Source organism: Emydura macquarii, unplaced genomic scaffold, assembly GCF_026122565.2.
Source record: "Emydura macquarii macquarii isolate MOO-44397 ecotype Brisbane River unplaced genomic scaffold, CSIRO-AGI_Emac_v2 contig_1790, whole genome shotgun sequence".
In the NCBI taxonomy this organism is placed as follows: domain Eukaryota; kingdom Metazoa; phylum Chordata; order Testudines; family Chelidae; genus Emydura; species Emydura macquarii.
This window is the reverse complement of record NW_027131927.1, coordinates 4,003,859-4,018,811: the sequence shown is the minus strand read 5'-3', so window position 1 is coordinate 4,018,811 and position 14,953 is coordinate 4,003,859. Positions and strand designations below refer to the sequence as shown.

General features: G+C 50.5%; 1 protein-coding gene across 6 annotated transcripts in view; it reads right to left on the bottom strand.

Annotated features, from left to right (window-relative positions):
* Positions 1-3,418: 3,418 nt before the first annotated feature.
* The window catches only part of ACTN4 (actinin alpha 4), a 74,613-nt gene continuing 63,078 nt past the window's right edge, over positions 3,419-14,953 (bottom strand). For 4 of the 6 annotated variants that reach the window (XM_067556701.1, XM_067556702.1, XM_067556703.1 and 1 more), the window contains 9 exons: positions 14,712-14,820; positions 14,426-14,566; positions 13,788-13,970; positions 12,636-12,770; positions 11,268-11,447; positions 10,511-10,657; positions 9,147-9,227; positions 7,305-7,463; positions 3,419-6,178 (listed from right to left, as the gene is read on the bottom strand). In XM_067556701.1, the coding sequence (XP_067412802.1) occupies positions 6,020-6,178; positions 7,305-7,463; positions 9,147-9,227; positions 10,511-10,657; positions 11,268-11,447; positions 12,636-12,770; positions 13,788-13,970; positions 14,426-14,566; positions 14,712-14,820 (1,294 nt within the window). In that variant the 3' untranslated portion in view covers positions 3,419-6,019. Of the gene's footprint in view, positions 6,179-7,304; positions 7,464-8,750; positions 8,817-9,146; positions 9,228-10,510; positions 10,658-11,267; positions 11,448-12,635; positions 12,771-13,787; positions 13,971-14,425; positions 14,567-14,711; positions 14,821-14,953 lie in introns of all 6 variants that reach the window. The other 2 variants (XM_067556705.1, XM_067556706.1) reach the window with 2 other exon arrangements.

Sequence of the window (14,953 nt, the reverse complement as noted above, 5' to 3'; positions counted from 1 at the left end):
GCTGACTCTTTAGACGTTTCTTACCTTGGTGCAGAGACGGGACTTTACCAGGTGTAGGCTGGACACCTGCCGGGAACACGTCAAACTGTTTCACTCCGACAGGTCTGTGCAGTCAAATCAGTGATCGGATCGTGGACATGAACCATAAGGAGGCAAGTGACAGGATTCATTTCTCCCCGTGAGAACTGAGCGAAAGCCTTGGCTCCAGCACAAATCGAGAACAACCTGCCCTCTCACTTCAGAGGGGCCGATTCTGCTGCTGTCAGTTATGCTGTGAACCGGAAGTGACTCTGCCGCAGGCCATGGAGTTACACAGGGTCAGGAGCAACTAGGCCCAGAGCATTGGCCATCTTGCAGACTCAGCGACTCTAAGGCCAGAAGGACCCATTGTGATCATCTAGTATGCCCTCCTGCATGTCACAGACCACAGAACCTCATCCACCCACTCTGGCTGAGTTACTGAAACCCTCAAATCATGATTTAAAGACTTCAAGTTACAGAGAATTCACCATTGACACTAGCTTAAGCCAGCAAGTGATCCGTGCCCCACATCACAGAGGAAGGTGTAAACCACCCAGGATCTCTGCCAATCTCACTCAGGGGAAATGTCTTCCCAACTCCAAATCTGGTGATCAGTTAGACTCGGAGCATGTGGTCAAGATCCAACAGGCAGACCCCTGGGAAATAATTCTCTGTAGCAACTCAGTCCTCCCCACCGCGTGTCCCCTCTGACCGCTGGGGATTTTTGCTACTGGCAGTTGCAGATGGGCCTGTGCTATCGTAGGCTGTCCCATCAAACCATCCCCTCCATAAACTTATCAAACTGTCTTGAAGCCACTTAGTTTTTTTGTGCCCCCCCTGCTCTCCTCAGGAGGCTGTTCCAGAACTTCACTCCTCTGATGGTTAGAAACCTTCACCTAATTTTGAGCCTAAACCTGTTGATGGCCAGTTTACGTCCATTTGTTCTTGTGTCCACACTGGCCACCTGCTAACCTGCTTAACTTTTCGCTTTTCAGTGGATGGAACTCCTCAGCTTCTCTTCATGGAGGAAAGTCCCCAGAAGGCTGATGCTCAGAACACAGGAACGCTCCCCTGGATGTTTAGTCCGTGGTGATTTGAGAGAGGAGTTCACTTTTACCATTGCACCGCTCTCATGCACATGGCAGAGTTAGCATGACAGGTTCACAGGACGATTGGTGTCTTGCGATCGCCCTGGTTAGAAGTAGCAGCTCCAATTTCAAACACTGGAAACCTGGAATCTAGCCTTGGCCTTGACGGTCCTGGAGCCTGAAGCTCCCATGACCCAGAGCAAGTTGAGCCCAGGAAGCAGCGGGGTACACCTCCTACACTCACTGTGCCAGTACTTTCAGCCTGGCCCACAGGGACCCTCATCTCTCCGACCCCAGGGCCCACTCAGGGCCTCCTTGCGGAGAAGATGTAATTGCATTAGAACAATCAGTCACTTGCCAACCTGGGTTTGATTCATAGCAAACCCCTGGAGAGTCAAGGATCCAGGACAGGCCCCTTAGAAGGAAACTGGGCTTAAGAGGCTAAGAGCCATGGGGAGGTTGTGGAGCGAACAGTCACTAGCAGCACAGCACCAATTACAATCTTTGATGGAAATCTAACTGCTCAATGCCCAAGTGGATTTGGGATCACACTCAGTGGGACAGCAGAGGTTTAGAAATCAGGAAGGGCAGGATAACGGGTAGCCACTGTGGAAAGTGAGACAGTTCGGATTGTTCCCTACAATCCATGCTGGTTACAAATGGGCTAAGAGATGGCACTTCCACCATCCCTTCAGGGGCTATTCTGCCGCCAGTGCTTAGCACCGGCAAGGACCAGTTCCTGAGCTAGCTTGTTTTCCTACTGTTTGTCTCTGGAAAATCAATTGTTAGCCCAGTGACGGCAGCTGTCATCTTAGTGAGGATAGACCACACAAGTGGAGTATTTGGAGATCTCATTCCTGTCCCGCCTCCATCCTATCCTCCAGAGGGATTTTATAGCAGCACACACTCCTCGCTGAAGAAATGAGTAGCCTTCGTAACAGGGATGACCTAAGTCCAGAGACAGGGACAAGTGCCTTAGAACAAACCCATGGATGTAAAGTACTTCCAATTTCAGAGCAGTCAGATCTGACTCCCCGCATCAGACCCTGCCCACAGTTCTAGAGCCACTCAAGGTTCAGCAGGAGCCTTGTTTTCTGTCCCTCATTCGAGTGTGGATTCTGCTCAAATTTACAAGAGCAAATGAAACGAGGTGTCCTACCCCTGTGGGCAGTACGCCAATGAGATTTGGCACCACTGAATCAAGCTAGACTTTCTCCATTTTTTTTTTTTCTAACATGAACCCTCCTGCTTTAGCTTCGACACAATCTCGTTCAGCCATTCCTTCCTGGGGCCCACCTCTAATTACAGCAGCTGTGTGGAAAAGGGCTCTCGGGAGCCTGGCAGGAGAGGACTTTGAATGATAGAACCAGAGGCAGAGCTAGAGCATTCAGGCCAGCGTGACAGTAGCTTATCACCTCAGTGGAAAACCCCCCATGGCTGGCACTGCTTGCCCACCCTTGGGCAAACCCCTCATAGGATATAGAGGGCCAGAGAGACACAGAAAGGAGCATGTGAAAGGGGTCCCCACATCCAGCTCAAGGGAAGGATACCCCTTTGGTTCAGGGAAAGGAGAGCACAAGTAGGAATTTAATCCTCTCGAGACTTTACAGTTCTCCCCAAATCAATCCCTGCCTACTCCAGGTGGAGCAGGACTCAGCCCTGGCTCTCAGCCTGAATACACAGGATTGTGCCCTTAACAGCCCAGGGGAGCACACGCCACACTGGCGTGTCGCCTATCCAAGGCTGGAAAGCAAGGCACTGTCTGGGCATTTTTTCAGTGGGCATTCACAAAACAAAGCATTTAAGATCTCCAACTCTAAATGGCAGGTATCCCAGTCTTGTGCAGAGGGCCTTAGAAGTGATGGATCCAGTACACTCTTCCCCACCAGCAAAAGCCCTTGGGACAAATTAATCTCAAGATACCAATGACCACCCATCAAATGGAGCAGCTTAGAGTCAACATGACTCTGGAGCAGACTTGCACCAGGGAGAGGTGTGGGGTACAGGTCCGAGTACAGGAGTGTAGTCAGGACTCTGGTTCGACTTCCCTTCTGCGCCTCAGTTTCCCTGCCTGCCATAGAGGATAACACTGCTCCAGCCCCCATGGAGAGGGAGAGGAGAGCAATGTCTGAAAGATGCTTTGAAGACTGGAAGTGATAATCACTGGTTAGAAGATTCGATCAGTTTCAATACCTGAAACTCTCCTATGGCTCTGAATGGCTGAGTCTTAATGTAGACAAGGAAAATAACCAACAAGAAGTGTGGACTGTACTTAGGAGGAAGAGGAGAAAGGATACATATGATCATCCTTAAAAATATTACATTTTATTGTCCTGTCCCAAGAGGGAGGAGGGCTGGTTTCCCAGAAACCTCAGATTTTTAGAACACAACAGAGGCAGATAAAGGTTGACTACTCCTTATTGCTGTCTTCCTACCTGCTGACATGCCCATCCTCCCAGACGTTGAAGGACATTCAGTAGCGAACACAATAAAATGTTTCCATGACTACCATTCTCTGATGCCAGGGGGGGGGGAAGGATGAATGACAAAGGCATGAAATGTTACAGTTTCCATTGTTACAATAATCAGCAATATTTTAATTACATGACAAAGAAAAACTGTAATATACGATGCTAGGTGAATATATATTTATATAATAAATCCGTAAGTTACAGTAAATAGGAACCCTATGAATTTAAATTTTTTTTAAAAAAGGTTGATTTTTTGGTCCTCAGAAAATCCTGCTCCAAGACAGTTGTGAGAAAGCGTGTCAGGGGTTGCCGCAATAGTGAACCAGTGAGGGTGCTTGCTCTGATACTCCGAACAGACGGGGTGTGCTAGTGTTCCTGCTCTTCAAACATGCTACGGCTGATGAGCCTTTGAAACCCTTATTTCCTACCTGCTTTGAATTGCTGGCTCCCCTCCCCCTGCTTGGCCCTCCCGCTTTGCTGAGCAGTCTAAGGCTGCTGGTATACAGGAAGCGGGGAGATTTTATCATCCCTCTCCAAAACACAAGAGATGCCCAGCCCAGTGGAGCTGTGTGGGGCTGCAGCCTTAAAGCACAGTCTTGTTCACACAGCAAAATGTGCTTAGCTGCCTTTTCCCAGGAACCTCTTGCCAAACAACCCATTTGACAATATGCGCGATGGGGATCCGACAGCAGCAACTGACTCTGTGGTTAAGGATGGCTGAGAACCAAGGGCTAGGAGACAGCAGCAGGGGTTACTAGATCCTGAAGTAGCTTTTAAAACTAATGCTTTCATCATTTTCTCCTCCACCAAAAGTCTCACACATGCCAGTGTGCTAAAGCAACCTGAAGAGCAAGGAAACGGCATGAAGGGGAAAAGCACTTTCCATTATGTGTAAATTTAGCTACCAGCAAACCCAAATAATCTCTATAGCTCACCCTAATGGGAAAACTCCACTATAAGTCGCAGTAGCCTTCAATGTATTTGTATCAACATTGTTGTGATAATGACCAGTGTTATGGCTTGGCATGAAGCAGATCGCAGTGCATTTGTGACACGCATTGAGTGATGTGAATACAAAATGACCCCACTTGTAACACCCCAAGCCCCACCCCAAACTGTGTGTTCAGAATTTAAAACCCACCTAACCACCCTTGAGAGGTCTCCCCACCTGACAGCCAGAGGTCACTAGAGTATGTAGAATGCAAACAGGGTTACAGTTCAGTGATAAAGCAGGTTGTCTCTTTATATCAGTTATTGCTTTGTTCTTGCTAAATGTTGCCAGTTAATTAAAAGCCACCACACAAGATTTCCTAGGAAAGGCACAGAGTTCTCTGCCTCCAGATCTCAGAGAATTTGGTCTGTGTAACAAGAATTCAACATGCTTCTCCACAAAGTCCAAAAACACCTAGCACCGATTTGTTTAAAAAGGGAATGTTACAATTTCACGAGTAGTGGAGATTAAACCACAAAAAGCCCAGGAGTCAAAATCCTCAAGGCTACTAGACACCTAGTATTGAGTTAGCCGCCACCAGTGACACCGCTGCAGGCTAGATCAATGTAGCAACGTCAGCACCCAGAGACAGAGTGGAAGTCCCTTGGGTGTCTAGTTAGTTTCACTAAGGAAATAACCATGAAGCCACAGCAAATGAAGTTACCAAGCAGTGCATGGACGTTGCCTGGAAGTGGAGGGAGGCAGTGCTGATACCTATGTTAAAGGGATGCTACTTCACCCCATCTCACACTCTGCGTAGCCCAGTTACCTGGAGATCTGCTAAATTTCAACACTGCTATAGAAATTAACAGGGAGAGACAGACTGGATTGGGGCACATGAGATCTGTATGAAGGCAGGTTTAAATTAAGAGGGAATCCCTGAAAAATGCTCTTCCTATGGATTTTGGTGGGGTGACCAATATAGACAGACCTGTTAGGATTTCTGCTACACCATGGCATAAATTAAAGAGGGCAGAGAGACAGACAGACAGAAAGGAAAAAGGGTTCAATTTAAAAAAACATACCAGTCGACATTTTTTTTTTTTAAGCTCAGTTGAAAAAATAGACTGGGATATATTTAAAAAAAATAACCATCTAAACCAGAGCCACTTGCATGTTTCCAGACTCTCCCTTTTTCCCTTGCCAAGAAACCCTAAGCAATTAAACGTGAGGAAAAAAAAAATGTTTCAAGCCCACCCTCCCCATCATGTTTAACAGAGCAAAGTGAAAAACTCATTGCATAGGTACATGGTTCATATAATATGCAATAACAACTGGAATGTAGGCTAATTCCCAGGATCACCCAGTGCGAAGGTGGCTTTCCGGCCTCTGGAGGAGAGGAGGGGCGATCCCGTCGCTGAGGGACAGTGTGTGTGTAAATGCAGAGCACAGAGAATCAGGCCTTCACTCCTGCCATCAAAGCGCCAGCGCTTGCTGCCGCCACCCACTCACAGGTCGCTCTCGCCATACAGCGCTGTGGAGAAGGACTTGTAGTCAAGGGCTCCGGGGATGGCGTCAGGACCCTGGTAAGGTGCCATGCGAGCAATGCAGTACTCTGCTTGGTCCGGGGGCAGCTCTCGCCTCAGCTCCTCTGCTGTGATGTAGTTCTGGGGTGGAAGGAGAAGAATATTCCTTGAATGACTGTGTTCTTCCCAGAGCAGTGTGTGTTGGTGACACAGACTAGGCTCTGAGCCAGAAGCCCCTGGGAGTGATGTAGCACAGGGGCTGCTGCTTTGCCAGCCCAACCTGTGCACAGACCCCTCAGGAGAGAGAAGTCTGAAGCTAGTCCCTGACCACGTCCTCAAACTGGCACTGAAATGCATTTCAGAGCTGCATGAGCAAGTCACCCTGATCCTGACCAGCTTCTCTGGCTCCCTCTCTGGTTCCTGAGCCAAGTCCAAGTGGCTTGTCTTATTTGTAAACATGCTTGCTGCTCTGGCTCTGGGCCCGCCTTTCTCCACACACTTAACACTGGCCTCTGCTGTCCTCTCAAACACACACCCTGTGGGTTCAAGGGTTCCTCTCCTGTCGCCTGAAATAGCATTCCTCGCATTTCCAGGCCATCCCTCAGATCTTTACTCCCTTCAATTCTCTCCCTCCATTTAACTTTACAGCATTTTGGGGTGTTCAGTGTAGTAGGTAAGAAAGGCTAACACTACCAAGCTGTACTGAATTTACTGACGGCCCCAGCCACAGAAGAGAAAGGGTCACCAAAGCTGCTTACAGGGTTTATTTTAACTGGCTGGAACAGCCACCCCTCTGAGTAGCTTCCCACCCCGCGACAGACTGGTGTTGGCAGATCTTCAGTGAAGTGACAGTCTCGCTACAAAATCCCTCCAAGAAATGTTGCTCCTCTGTCCCCACCTAACCTCTTGTGCGGACAGAGCTGGTTGATTGAGCTGCATGAGCGCAGCTGACTGACCTACACACTAGGTTTGGAAATTCGGCCCAGCTCACGGCAATTCCCTGGGGACTGTACACAAGCACACAGCCTGTGCCAATGCCTGGTGCCTTGAGCCATACTTGGGCATGGCAGCGAGAACCTTATTACCAGACACCTGTGGATGCTCATTTATGCTACTGAGGATGGGGTTCAGGAGCCGCCAGATGTCTTCCCTGCCCCCAGCTCAGCTCTTGTACCCTCGAAGATACAGGCGTCCCTGCCCCTCTGCTCTCCCACTCCAGCCCTGGCCTGGAGCACATGCCCCCTGCAGTCTCCCAGCCACAGCTCACCTTGTCTCCGGCCAAGACCTTGAAGGAGGCGATGACCTGGTCAGCCGTGTCCGTGTCGGTCGTTTCTCGGGACATGAAGTCGATGAAGGCCTGGAAGGTCACAATCCCACTGTTGTTGGGATCCACGACACCCATTATCCGGTTGAACTCGGCGTCTCCCTGCAGGGGCGGGGAGAGGCATTACTGGACTTTCAGAGACCAGCTGACACAAAGCTGCAGGTGGGGGGCTTGAAAGGTGACACCAAACACACCTGGTGGGGGTGAAAACAGCAGCCCTGCAAGGATGGAGATCTTTGGGCCTCCTTTAGCCCAGAGAGCTCCTATGCCTGGGCAGCGAGACCAGCTCTGACCGCATTCATCTTTACGTACATGTAACGCCCAGAGTCACTACCTGCACCCCAGCTCCTTTCACAGCTGGAATTGTCCCCCCACCTCCCCAACCAGCAAGGGGAAGCACATGCCCATATCTAGTCTGCCTTTGGCCTTGCTAGGGCTGAATACAGGCCTCCCAACTCTCTCTGGCTACGCCCTCTTCTTCATACTGAGACGCTGGGGGACATTTAGCACCACAGCGATTCTCTGCCCCATGCAAGAGCGCACCAGTTCACAGAGGCAGCAGCAGCACCCTCACGGGACACTGCTTTTTACTTATCACTGGGAGCGTGCTCTGAGCACCACTGCCAGGACCAGGGTCCGTGCAGCATAGCTGCCACGCAGGCAGGCTGGGGGAGTGTGGCTAGGGAAGGGACAGTCAGCAGTTCACACCCACGTTGTGCAGCTTGCTGGGAAGATCTTTGTTGACTGCACACAGGAGATCTCCAACTAGGCAAGGGATTGCTGAAAGTGAGCCAATCCGACTCTGGCGGAGGAGCTCTGCTGGCCTGCACCCCGGATCAGTACTCTATTCATCTAACAGGATGGCAGAAGTTTGGCCAGAGCCTTCTACAGAGAACGCGTGACTGAGTGGAGCAGTCCTACTCAAGCGTCTGACTTTCAACACATGGGAAGAAGAGAGCCTAACCAGCCCCAGCATAGACACCTTTAACCCGGCTCAGCTTACAAAAGGATTTTCTAACTTGTGGATGCTGCCAACTCCACCTGGAATCTGAAAACCTAGCTGGGCTCTGCTTTGTACATCACCAGGAACCACAGATCTCTCAACAGGAAACCTAGCCGCTGAGTGCCACTCTGCCATGCACGTCGAGAGACTCCTGGTTGGTTCTGAGGTTGCTGGAGAGGAGTGAAACCATATTTCAGCAGGTGAGACAGGGAGACCCGGGGAGCAGGGCTTGTGTGTCATGAGGTCACCTCTCAGCAGAACTGCATTTAACATACAGCAAGTCTGTCACAGCTGAGTGCATCAGCACCATGCTCTGGCAAGAGCACAGCTTGAGGTTTGTGCAATGAGATCAGAGACAGAAGGGAACAAATTAGTGGATAGCATACCAGGCTGTATCCTGTAGAGATAAGGAGAGCTCGGAAGTCATCTGTGTCCATGCTTCCTGTGCGCTTCTATTCCAAGGGCATGACAGAGGAGGAGGAGGAGGGCCAGCCCCAAAGGGGGGCAGATGGACGGTGCATGCAAAGACATGAAGGCGGGGATAAGGGAGAGAGAAGAAAGGGTCCCATGGAGGGAGAGAGAAGCAGAAAGAAGTTTAGTTAAGACGGCATTGTGGAAATTGCTGCAACGTGACCAGGTGAGGGAAGAGAGTGGAGATTGAAGGTTAGAACTGAACAAACACAAATGGTTGGTGGAGTGAAGAATGTGGTGAAGGAAGAGAGAAAGGAGATCATGTTAATTCTGTTATCAGTGGCAGGCTGTGCAGTAATGACGCTCGGTACCTGTCTGTCATTTTCCACATCGTATCCCAAGCTGATGAGGCAGGCTTTGAACTCCTCGGGTCCCAGGGTACCACCGTGGTCCTGCCGTCGGGGAACCACACAACATGCAGGATTGGAGGGGATCACAGCGTGGTGAGGCGGCCGCACCGGGATTCACAGAGGCGACAGCATGCACGTTGGGGTGAGGTTTGGGGAGTAACAACATGCACATGAGAGGGACGGGAAGGAGGAAAAAAATACGCCATTAGTTGAACTGAAATCGACTCACTAGTTCTGGAGGGAAGGGGCTTAAGACTGAGCTTGTTTCTCAGTTGTAGCCCCTGATGCAGCCTGCCTGGCAGACGAGTCCTCGCGCAGAAGGAGTGCGCCACAGCCTTCTGCAGCATGCCCACAGCAGGCCTGCCCCAGAAAGGAGCTTGCTCTTGGCATGGACCTGCAGCTGCTCCATGCCAAGAGCTGCTCATCTCATCAAGGAACTTCAGTCATCAAAGCAGTGGGTAAAAAGCTCAAGGCACTCCTGCGCAGGCTCTGCTCCTATGAGCCATGCAGGCCTGCAAGCCACACCTGTGCTGACAGGGCCCAACGAGATCTCAATGCTCAGGCCACAGCAGCTCTACTGGGATGGATCCAGCAGCCCTGGCATAGGGATCCTGGTTTAACAAGTGCCGGGGGCTTAGGAACCTGCGTCCCATTGAAGGTGAGTTGGGCTCATGCTCCCACGTCCCTTCTGGAGAGCAGATTTTGGCGTTTTGCTCTTGAGTTTGGTCACTGGAGCTCTCTTAACTCGCCAGGCTCACAGGGAGGAAAAGACCAAAGACATTTCCTCTTGAACAAGTCTCATTCACTTGTATCAGGGCACCTCCAGAATCACAGAGTCTGGCGGGGGGGAGAGGGGCTGAATAAGCCGCTGGAGCATTAAAACTGGCACAGTTATGCTGTTTAGAGAGGACAAAAGGTATTTTAGGCAGTACAGTTCTCTGCCCCTCCTTTCCAAGCAAATGGTACCTCCCTTTTTCATGGAAGAACAGCTGCCCATGGCTCCACCTCTTCCACACAGCTGGGATTCCCCCTTTGCTAGAAAGCAGTCAATGTTTTCAAGGTGGTTTTTTTTTTTTCTTTTTTTAAATTAAAATAAAGCCCACAAATCTAACCTTCCTTCCTGCTGAAGTACCACCGGGTGGCCAGGATGATTAAGCGGGAGGTGTCTGTTCTTTTTCCTCGGACAATGTGGAGAAAAGCAAGCACTAGGCGGGCAGTGTGAAAGGAGGTGACACCAAACCGGGTAGCTATCACCAGCATTAGCATCCCACTTGCCTTTGGCCTCTTGCCCAGCTGGGAGCCATGGAGGAGGGGCCCTTGGTTACCTTGTCAAAGTGGTTAAAGGAAGCCCGGAATTCCTGCATCTGTTCCTGGCTGATTCCCTTGGCATCGCGGGTCAGAATTTGGTTCTCCACTTCATTGATGGTGCGGGCGATGGTGGTGAGGAGCTGCTCCCAGCCAACGCGAATATGCTGAAGTCACCAGAAGAGAAGCAGTTAATAGAGCATCAAGCTCTGGGAAATTTCACAATACCTCAGAGAAGTTTGGTGCTCATTTGAAGAAGCTCCCGTTACACAGCTCTAGAAGAACTTATGGTCAGCTAGTGCCAATTAATCCTGGCAGTGATGGAAACAAGTGGTATGCTGGCCCCAGTGCCTATAGAAAGATCCTACCTCTAGTCAAGAGCACCTGATGTGTCAGGTTAATGCAGACACTTTGCATTTATATGGAGCCTTTCGCCCTTAAACCGATATGCAACATATAAAGATCGCACAGAAGGAAAGGAGAATACTGAATCGATGCACAACTGCGGGGAGTTTCAGGGGCAGAATGCAGCCACTCAAATGTGATTTGGCTTAACACACTGACTCTCGCAAAAAAAAATACTGTTGGGATCTTTAATGAAGATGGCTGTGGGCTTTACCTGAATGATGATTACTCTGGAAGGACATCAGCGCCTAGCACCATGACAGGGCACTAACTCAAGACAGAGCACTACCATCTTCCTGCAACACCCCTCTTAGTACTGGCACAGCTTAACTATGCCGGGTGCTCCAGCTGCAGGCCAAGCACTGACCCTACCTCCATGGTGTAGTTGGTGTGCTTGTTATCGAAGATCAGCGCCTCCTGGATGAGCTGGTGCTGCTGCTCTAGCACATCAATGTTGGGCTTGTAGTCCACAATGCTCTGCTCATACTGCTTGAGGTGATTCAGCTGGTCCTCCAGAGTGCCGTTCATCTCGATGGAGATGCGTCCTATTTCCTGGGGAGGGAATAGCACCAGTGTGATTCTCTGCGAAAAGACATTTCTGAGCTACGCTCCATGGTGTGCTCATTAATCCCCTTTTTGTGCCAGCCCTGCAGACTCATCCTGGCACCCAGGAACCGAGCTGGGTTCTTCCCTGCTCTCATATCAGTAATAAAGGGCTGGCAGGCCTAATTCTGCCTTCAGTGGCACCTGTGCAGCCCTCCTGCCTTCCAAGAGCATGCCGAGGTGCAACGGACTGGAAATCAGGAAGCAATCCTGTTGATGTGGGCTAGGAAGAAAATCCAGCTCACTCAGAAATGGGCTGGCTTTGCAGGGCTAACAGGAATATAGACTTGTTTGAAACAACACTGAATACAGGGAGCTGATTATTGTTTAAGGTGCCATTTCACATACTGGCCCTTTCCAGAGCAACACACTGTAAGGCCAGGAAATAACTTGCATTTATATGGGGCCTTCCACACTTGAACTGACATGTAAGAGGTAAGGAAGGGAGGGAGAATATTCTTTATGTCCAGAACAGCAAGGGAGTTTTAGGGGGCAGAACCCTCAGTTCACATGCTTCACCCTAGTATGGCAAATAACCCCAACAGCGTTCCTTCAAAATACTATACTTCTACGCCCTAAACTCCCGTTAAATAGACAATCCAGGTCAGGCTTAGGGCTTATCCATATGGGAAATGGACCAGAATAGCTATCATGAAATAACCCCTGTGTGGACACTCATTCTGGAATAGCTATAGCACTCCAAACACACCCCTTCTCTTATATCGGAATAGCTTTCCCGTGTAGGCATGCCCTACACGCTTCGTGTAAGGGAAAACCGCTGTGACTGAGGACATAGCTATGACGGCAGCGGGGGAGGGGAGGATTTCTGTCTAGCTCAGTTGGGATGAAGCTGCACATGACAGTGAAGAGGGACGTTGCAGCACGAGTGTGCCAGAGGCAGGAAGAGGAGGTCAGTAGGGTTTGCTCCAGTGGTGTAACAAAGGTTCTGAATGCAGCTGTCTGGACACTAGGTGGCACTTGAACTCTAATGTTGAGAGATGCAAATGGCTGATCAGCAGGTCACTCTCCAGTTCAGGCGCCAGCTACTGTGTTGCAAGAATGGCCAAGCAAGCCCTGGCTCAGGAGTTTCGGAACAACCCCTCAGCTGGAAGCAGTGACTGCAAAGTGAGTTCTTACCTCCATTTTGGTCTGTATCCAGGGCCCAACGATGTTGGCCTGGCTGGAAAACTGCCGACGCAAGTGCTCATTGGACTGCTGCTTGCTCTGCTCATCCAGCAGAGCGTGGTCCCTCTTTGGCACCAGCTGCTGAACCTGTGAGGAACCAGGAGCCCCCAGAAAACTGATCAATCTCTGCATTGTTCAGGCAACGGGAAAGCAGTATGTGCCAAGTGTTGGCCTGGCCTAAGGATGTGCCCAGCCTTTGCCAGTTGACAGCACAATGGCTCCAATTTCATGGGGTAGAAGAGCAGAGTGATGTTCAGCAGGGGGAAGTTGAGCTGTATCGGCCACTGAAGGCAAGGCAGTCACCACATGAAACGTGTGAAATGCCACTCCCAGGGCAACTGTCTGAATTAGCACAATAAGATCACCGGTGCAATGCAGCAGGGCTCCCTCCCCGGGTGACATTCCCTGATAAAGCACCTGTTCCCAGCTCTCCAATGCTCTACAGCAAAACTTCTCAAGCATAGCGTGGACCACACCACAACAAAGTGCCCCATGGGCGCCTCTGCCATTTCCAGTCACTCCTGCCTGGGACCAGGAGCCTCACGGCAACAACCACCATTGAGTCTCTGGACCAGTAACGCTGGAGACGCAGTGCAGTCAGCAGGCTCAAACGCAGTGCAGCTGCTAGTTATGAGAGGCAGAGCCAGCAACGGGAGTCCCACCAGTGCTGTCATCCTCAGGCCACAGCTTGAAAACTGCTGCACTTCTAAATCAGCCACGATAAGCACTGAGGACCGGTGCACCCAGGGCTGGAAATATGACAGCCATCAAGCGGGACAAAGGTTTAAGGGGAAACATTGGAGGGTGAATGCCCATGTGAGAAGGATCAAGCTGGGGGAGTGGAAAGGGGAAGGTGTCGATCTTAGTCTGAATTCCTTGGACAACCCCAGAAGCATTTTTAACTGGTCACTTTTCCAAGGCAGTTCTGATGACTGCAGCTCTAGCCATTTCAAAACAGGCCGCCTTGGTCAATTGAAGCCTCTTACAAACAAAACGAATAGTGGCTCATTTGGGTCAACAGATGATTTTAAATCAGGGCAGTTCAGGGCAAACCTGGAAGCGGAGAATGGGTCTGCAATCACCCCAGCAGCAACCTGTACCCACCCTTTCCCATTTGGAGTTGATGATCTGCGGAGTGACCGAAGTGTAAGGGTTGTTCCCAGACAGCTTGATGTTGTTGTAGTCTGCAATCCTCTGCGCCTCATTCTGGATGCCCAGGATCGCCTCGCGCTCTTTGTCAGCATCAGGCAGGGTAGATTTGAACTGATCATGTGCTGCAATCAGGCCCTGGAAGAGACGGGATCCAGTCAGACAAGCAGCTGAAAACCAAGAAGCTGGAGAGAATTTTAGTGAGCACAATCTCACAGAATGGCAGGTGAACCCAGTGGAGCACGGACCTGGCACAACCCACATGTCTGGAGGTTAGGACCAACACAAACTTTGGGCGAGATTTTACCAAACCTCAAATGTCTCTGAATCTCTTTTCAATGGAATCAGATGCTCTGGATTTCAGTGACCCAACCAAACTGCAGCGTGAGGCTAATGCTTGAGAAGCTGACAGTGAAACCGAGTAGCAAGACGACCCAGAAATGCCTCTCCATTAAGGAGCACATGCTCTGCACCACCAGCCAGACCAGCCTTCTAGACCTGGGGTGAAGACTGCAGAGTGCAGCATCTCTGGTTTTACTGGATCACCAGCTCAATCTCCTCAAGTCCTGTATAGCAAACTTGGCCTCGCCTACCTCGATCTCCTCTATAGTGTGGACAATGAACATGTCCTGGAGGTCCTCCATGGCACTCTCCATCCAGTTGTTGAACGGTGCAGCCCTCTTGGCGTATTCCAGGTGCAGCTGGTCGATGGTCTCCAGCTGTTTCTCTGTTTTCTGTGGGGGTGACAAGCAGGGCACAGCTAAGTTAGGAACAGATACAGATGAATTTCCCCCAGGAGGCCTCAGTGGCACCATTTCCTCCTCTCTGCTTCTGGGATGCAGGGCTCAGAGCCAGCACATGGCACAGAGCTTTGCTTACCTCCAGGGCTTCTCTCCTGCTGTGGGTCAGGGATCCCAGAGCATCCCACTGGTCACAGATCTTCTGGCACCGAGCATTCACGCTGGGAGAGTCGTAGTAATCTAGCTCACTGGGGTGGAGGGGGAAGGACACAGGAATTAAGTCACTCTAGACATGGCCAAGAACAGATCAGAATTGACAAGGGGCTGCATGAAGTGCGTGTTAGTGCAGTAATTTAGATACTGAAATAGTCTGACATTCCC